Source organism: Henckelia pumila, chromosome 2 (assembly GCF_033568475.1).
Source record: "Henckelia pumila isolate YLH828 chromosome 2, ASM3356847v2, whole genome shotgun sequence".
Lineage (NCBI taxonomy): Eukaryota > Viridiplantae > Streptophyta > Magnoliopsida > Lamiales > Gesneriaceae > Henckelia > Henckelia pumila.
In genome coordinates this window covers 97,151,996-97,159,029 of record NC_133121.1, presented here as the reverse complement: position 1 = coordinate 97,159,029, position 7,034 = coordinate 97,151,996, and the positions used below count along the sequence as shown (strand labels likewise).

Below are 7,034 nucleotides of genomic sequence, written 5' to 3'. Positions count from 1 at the left end.
TTACGAATTCGTTTGCATTATTTTGTGGCACAAAGTAATGTTAGCTGCACCAATTGTTGTCCAATCTCAATCATTTGGCACAAAGTTACGTATGTACTATTTTAATTTTCTTGCTCCTATTTTCTAATCTGGTCATTCTTCTGATCATCTTTGGATTAAATATAAAAATTCTTTTATTTTATTTCTCTGTATAACATACAATATTTTAAAAAGCAATAGGCAGAAGACGGTTGACCATTGCTAATTGCCTAGATGTTTAGGTGATTTTTTAGGCAGGTTTTTTTTTTTAGCATGAATATCTACTCAGATACGGTTTTTTAGTTTAAATATGTAATTCTTTTTAATTTGTTCATCTTAATATTTCTTTGACATATTTATCGAATTCAAACTCAAAATTCATCGCATAGTCCTCATTTTCATCTGATACAAATTGATCGGAAAAGCTGTCAAATAATATTTTTAAAAGTTTAAAATTTAAAAAATAAAAATATATATTATATATTATTAATCTAGGTGGTCACCGAGACGGATTTTGAGCCATCTAAGTGACAATTAAGAGATCTAGATATATGATCAATGAATGAAATAGCACCCAGATGGATCAACTATCTAAAAATCGAGACGATGTGCAACAGTTTAGCGTATAAGCACATCGACGCCGTCGTTTAAAACATTGATAATATATAAATACTTTGACAAGTGTACTTAGATTGAGTTTGAATCCATGATTTAGACCTTAGGTGTATTTAAAAGAAAATTTGAAATGACTTCATTAATGACTGAAAAAATAAATATTTGGGATTTGAAATATGTTGTCGAGTGGATTTCGCCAAACGAAACAATAGATGTGTTATTATTGGTTTGAATCTTTGATCTCTAACTTTAAATCCATCCATCAAAATAAAACTTTAAATATTTTGAATTCCAAACTATTTTTAAATAATATTCCTTTTTTGTTTGTAACGATGAGACCTACAACCGTAATTTTTCGATGCGCATTGGGTAAATTTTCGAACTAATGTAAAAATATAGTGTATATATAGTAGTGACAAGATGTCTTTCGTACTAAAAATCACACTAGAAAGTAAATCACACGGAGAAAAAACCTATGCGACAAGTTTGGTATGACTGTTTTAATAATGTTCTTGATTTATGGAGATACACTTTTGTAGCGCAAAATTTTTTATTTCTTGAAATTAAGAAATAAAAAATGAATACAAAGTGAATTTGAGAAATTAAATAAAGATTTGTGGATGCGATCTCTAAATAATCCCTTGATGTTCATCTTCAATGACAATTTCTTGATGGATTTGAATTTCTTGAGTATTTGATCTTTTTAAAAGACGATTTGATATCTTGATATTTGATTTGATGTCTTGATAAAGTTAATTAATTCGATGGGTTAATACCTTGATATTGAATTAAACTTCAAAATTTGGGAAGAAATCGATGAACTCCTTGAATTGCGTCTTGAAATTTGCTATCTTGAATTTGACGAAGAACATGATCTTCTTGAATTTGATTTATTTGATGAAGAACACGAACTTTATCCTTGAATCACGTCTTGATCTTCTCAAATTTGATGATTTTGAAGAAGAGCGCCTTGTATTGCGCCTTGAACTTTTTGAATGTGACTTGAGAGAAAAATCTTGAATTCTTATACTTCTTTGTTTCAGTCTTCTGTGTTGTTTTTTTTGTTCTTGGTCATCTGCCCCTATTTATAACTGAAGGATGCAGATTCCTATCATTTTCATTTTATGAGGTGTCGCAATTTGATTGGATCCTCCTGATTCATTTTGTGATTATCTTTCATTAATCACAATATTTGATTTTAAATACTAAAAATATAAGTATTTTCTTCCATTTGATTCAAGATTTGATTAGAAATACTAAAAATATTAGTATTTCATTTCATTTATTACAAGATGCAATCTTGATTTAAAATCTTGATTTTCTGAACAAAATATATTAAAATATCAATTAATTAACAATTTTTAAGAATTTAATTTTCCAATAAGTAGTCAATTATTTTTTCTATAGATATTTAATATTATTTTGTACTTTTTATAATTTTAAGGTCAACAAATTTAATTGTCCACGTCCTTTTTGTTGCCAACATTTGAAAATACATAACTTGAATGATGTAAGAACATATTAACCATGAGTACACGTTTCCAATGTGTGTGTGTGTTTTTTTTTTCGGTTGCTTGGTGGAAAAGTCACCACCATTCAAGGAAAAATGGCTTGAAACTCGTGCATTTTAAATCTTCCACCGTTTACTGACAGCATGCCATGTATCATATTTTTTTGATGTATCATGCCTTACCAAAATTCAAACGCAATAATTCAATGTTTTTTTAAGACATATATAATGTCATTTGTATGAATAAATCGTATGTAGAAATAGGTGACTAATGGTACCATCAAATTCGAATAATCTATTCAATATCGATCCGTCAATTGAAAAAAAAAAAATTATCTGGATCCGATTTAGTTTGGGTGTGGTTTTGTACTTTTGTTTGAGTGTGTCAATGTTATCCTACGTAGGGATGAGTTTTCGGTATATCGTATCAAAAAAATTGATATAAAAAAATTTATACCTATAGCAATATCGTAATTTCGAAATTTTGGTATGGAAAAAATCCATACTAATATCGTATATATATCGAAAAAAAATTCGATATAACAAAAAAATGTCTATATATCGAATCAAAATATCGAAATCCATACTAATACCGTATAGATACCGAAAAAAAATTCGATATAACAAAAAAAATGTCTATATATCGAAAAAATTTTGATACAATATCATCACAAAAATTTGATATTTTGATTCGATATTCCAGCTCTAATCCTACTAACACAGCCGAAAGATGCATCAAATGGTCTTTTTTTTTTTCACCGAAAAGGTGAAAAAAAGAAAAAAGAAAAAAAAAAGCTCTCAGATCAAGCACATGGGCCCTGCCGATGTGATAGCATTGAGAAATCTGATTTTGAAATGGACAAAAGTGAAACAGGAAACGGTGTTTAAATGAAAAATGCAAGGGGTTTTATTCCTTTCTCCTCTTTGCGGGTTAAAATCAAAAGGGGCCGAACAACAGTTTTAGTTTTACTACCTTGGCCCAAAACATACATGGACTTTAACAAGATTCAGTTTGGGCCACGAAATATCTTTTATTGTCTGAAGTGGTCTATCTTCTCATTAATTTTTCAATTAAAAATATTATTTTTATAATGGAAAAAAGGTGTTTTTATATTAAAAAATAATAGTTTTCATCATAAACATGATTGATCAACTTGTCTTATGAATATAAATCTTGTCTGATCATGTATACAAGAAACATACTCTTATTTTATATCAAATATCGAACAATTTATATTAGAATAAACGAAAGTTGAATAATTTTAACAATCTGAACCTCGAACATTAACTAAATAATAATAATTACATCAAGAATACCTAATTAATGGATGCCTTGACAATGATATAGCTAGGGCTAAATTGCTGGCATGGGATCTTGTAGAGTATCACCAAAAATATGGTTCAAAATCATGGCTAGTCGGACTCCACCTTGAGCTATTCGTTTCACTACAATCGACATTCTTGAATTAAAATACTTATCTGCACACGAAAATAAATCAAAGAAAAAACAATTGTCAATCATCGATGCTTGGAATACCATAGATATTATTTTTGGAAAAAAAATGTATGGTCACAAATTTATAAACTAGTGCTGGATATAGGTTATGAATCTACACAATCGATATTATATTATTAACCTTGAGACATTTTAGTATCATTGTCCGTCATTTTATTCGATGTTAAATTTATCCTAACTTGATTTAACATTCATTATTCAAGAAAAAAATATACGATCTTAAATTTATCGGCACAATATTATTATAAAAAAAACCTACATCATATAAACATAATTTTTATGCGTATTAACTAATTTTGAAATTTACAATTTTTTCGTATGCACGTATCGCATGTTAATAATACTAGTGTAATTAATTATAAACCATTTTTATTTTAATTTTATTTGAGTATATATTCTCTCAGATATGGGTACGATCCGATCCATATTTACAAAAAAATAAAATTTTTGCGATAAAAAATATTTTTTTATGAGTCAGATCAATTAGTAGACTTGTCTCATAAAATTGACTAAAAAGACCGTCTCATACGATTTTTTTGTGTTTTTGTAGTTTTAGAAAAGTAACCATCTTGAAAATTTGCATAAATAATATCTTTCAATTGATATTTTATGATCTATTGGCAAATAAATAAACTTCTTACCCGAAAGAGTGTCCCCTGATTCAACACCTTTGTATCCCCATTTGCAAGCTATATTAATACTCTCAGAGGCATACCTAAGCATACATAATTCAAAAAAAAAATTAACATGAAAAAAATAGTCATAAAATTGAATTATTTATTTCAATTTTTTTTTAATCCACGGTGCAATTTTTTATTTAATTTGTTTGAAGAATTACTGAGAACTCACTTGTTGACACAAGGAAAAAGATCAGTACAATCTGTCCACGAGCCAACATCATCAGACCAGATTCCCTGTTTGTTTCCATTACATACAAAACATTGAATTAATTAATTAGCCAATACTAAGAATTAATTAAATTTGATACGAATTAACTAAAAAAAGTTTAGTTTTTGGAGAAATGATAATGAAATTATAATATATATATATATATCTATAATATATTCCAATCAAGTAATTTATATTACCAATTCGAGATTGAATATTCTACCATTAAGTGAACTTACATGAGTAAAGTTTCTTTTGATGTCTTGTTGGAGAAGGTTGATGTCCTTTCCATAGTAATCTGCAGCAGCTGTAAGAATTATCTCTCTGTCCCAAACCTAAATTAAATCGATCCATGAAATAATTAATTAGCCGTCCCGTATCGCTAGCTGTAATTTTTAGTAAAATGGTATATCGTCTATGCGACATTAATTAATTTTATTCGATCTAGCTAGCTACAGGCATGGAAACTAGAAGTTTTGGACAATATATGTATGAACTTTACATGGTGCAGATTAGACTTGTGCCTGTACCAACGCAAGTCAATGGTGTTTCCTCCTTCGTCGCTTGTGAACCCAACATGCATTGGCTGTATCATATAATCCATCATTCATTAATCTTTTTTTAAAAAAAATTATATATATATATGTATGCATATCGTACAAAGAATTAATACAAGTAATAGCAATTATAGTATAAAAATTTGATGGTTTAATCATATAATGTTTACCTGATGGATATCCCCCATGAAATGTGCTAAGAACAATAAGGCTTCTGTCATGTTGTCTGTCATATCAAAATGAAATAATAAGAATAACAACAATTACAAAATAATCAATACTTATATGTCGATGACTTGTAGTTTATCTGATATCAAGATTCTAAATTTGAGACGAGATATCGATTCTAGACTAATTATATATAACAATCACTTCCTCCATCTCCAAAAATTAATTTTAAAAAAAATTCAACTGCTACATTTGTTAACTATTTTTCCATATATATATATATAATTTCTTTTATTTCACGTTTACAAAAAAAAAAATTAAAATTAAAGAAAAATGATCTTACGGCGGCGATCAGAGGTTCCATGCTTGTAATGTGAGAGTTGATTGGTGAAATTTCTTATAGCTCCCGCAACACACATATCCTCAACTCCATGTGAATCGTGGCAGTCCCCTTTTATTTAATTTGATCAATATAATTATTATAAATTAAATATGATCTATATATGTACATAAAAAAGAGAAATGAAACTATATATGGACAAAATATATATATACTTTGATAATTAAAATTGCAAGCTTGATCTGGGGTGTCGATGAAGTGAAGCGGGCTGGTCCAGCGGTACTTGTACCAGTGCCTGACTTGGTCCGGCCACACGCATAGCGCCGATAAATCACCGTCCGCGTAGTCCGGTAAAAGCATTTTCACCGCAGCATCTGCTTCTGGCTCTAACAATTCCTGTGATTCATCCATTTTCAAGAAAATTGTACGAAGGTTCGATTTCGAAACACGGGATGATTAATCCAGTATACCCTAGCTAGGCTAACAAGATATGATTAAATTCCATAGTATATGTATTTGGTTTACTTCAATTTAAATATTAAAAAAGATTTATATAAAAAAATTTGAAGAAATGAACCTGTGCAATCTTGCATGTCATGGCATGCCCTTCTTTGCTCCAACCTTGAACAATTGGTTCATAAACAAAACAAACACCGAGACAGTATATGAAAAGGAAGAGAGACACCACTTTTCTTGAAATTCTCACTAATTCTCCCATTATCATGAATATCCACTCTTGGATTATAATTCAAACAATTAAATGATTGTTCGTCATCACGCCGGCCTCATTGAATATATATACATATATTTCATATATGTATAAATACAATGCTTACAAGCAAAAAATTCTACCTATTTTAAGATACCTTTTTATAAGTTGTCCAACAAGATAAGCAAAGATAATATTGGGCATATATATTATAAATTACATCGAAAAATCAACATTTTGATTATTAGAAGCGAAATTTCAACATTTTTTAGTGTGCACATCAAAAAGAGCATCTCTTTGATGCCAAAGATTTATCTTTTAGCCATGAATGCTATATATGCAACACCTTTGGGGTCTGATTGATGATTCACGCAAAGGACGTTTTTTGACTTGCAAGATATATAATAAAGTGCTATAGTAAATTACATATATACATAAAGAAAAGGGAAAAGTACACTTTTGGTCCTCTAATTTGCACATTTTTTATTTTTGGTCCTATTAAAAGTAAATTTGCAATTTTAGTTTTGTAATTTGCATTATTTTTTTATTTTTGGTCCTATTAACATTGAATTCGCATTTTTAGTTCTGTAGCTTTCATGAATTTTCATTTTAAGTCTTGTTAACACCGAATTTATATTTTTAGTCCTGTAACTTGCATTCTTTTTCATTTGTAGTCCAGTTTACATATAATTTTCATTTTTTTATCTTGTAAC

The 7,034-nt window shown here is 28.7% G+C and overlaps 1 protein-coding gene across 1 annotated transcript; it reads right to left on the bottom strand.

Moving 5' to 3' along the window:
- Nucleotides 1–3,332: 3,332 nt before the first annotated feature.
- Nucleotides 3,333–6,685, bottom strand: LOC140882836 (endonuclease 1). The gene is made up of 9 exons (XM_073289048.1): nt 6,190–6,685; nt 5,828–6,008; nt 5,616–5,723; nt 5,275–5,330; nt 5,050–5,133; nt 4,787–4,882; nt 4,509–4,573; nt 4,301–4,374; nt 3,333–3,622 (listed from the first exon to the last, which is right to left on the bottom strand). Exons 1-9 carry the CDS (start codon nt 6,334–6,336, stop codon nt 3,498–3,500), a joined length of 936 nt encoding a protein of 311 aa, XP_073145149.1. The 5' UTR covers nt 6,337–6,685; the 3' UTR covers nt 3,333–3,497.
- Nucleotides 6,686–7,034: the final 349 nt, after the last annotated feature.

Excerpts from the sequence above, each read along its gene's own strand:
- LOC140882836 (XM_073289048.1), bottom strand. The coding sequence starts at position 6,336 with ATGATAATGGGAGAATTAGTGAGAATTTCAAGAAAAGTGGTGTCTCTC. Across the intron at positions 6,009-6,189 it reads TGACATGCAAGATTGCACAG|GAATTGTTAGAGCCAGAAGC; the intron begins GTTCATTTCTTC and ends GATGAATCACAG. Across the intron at positions 4,574-4,786 it reads TCAAAAGAAACTTTACTCAT|GGAATCTGGTCTGATGATGT; the intron begins GTAAGTTCACTT and ends GGAAACAAACAG.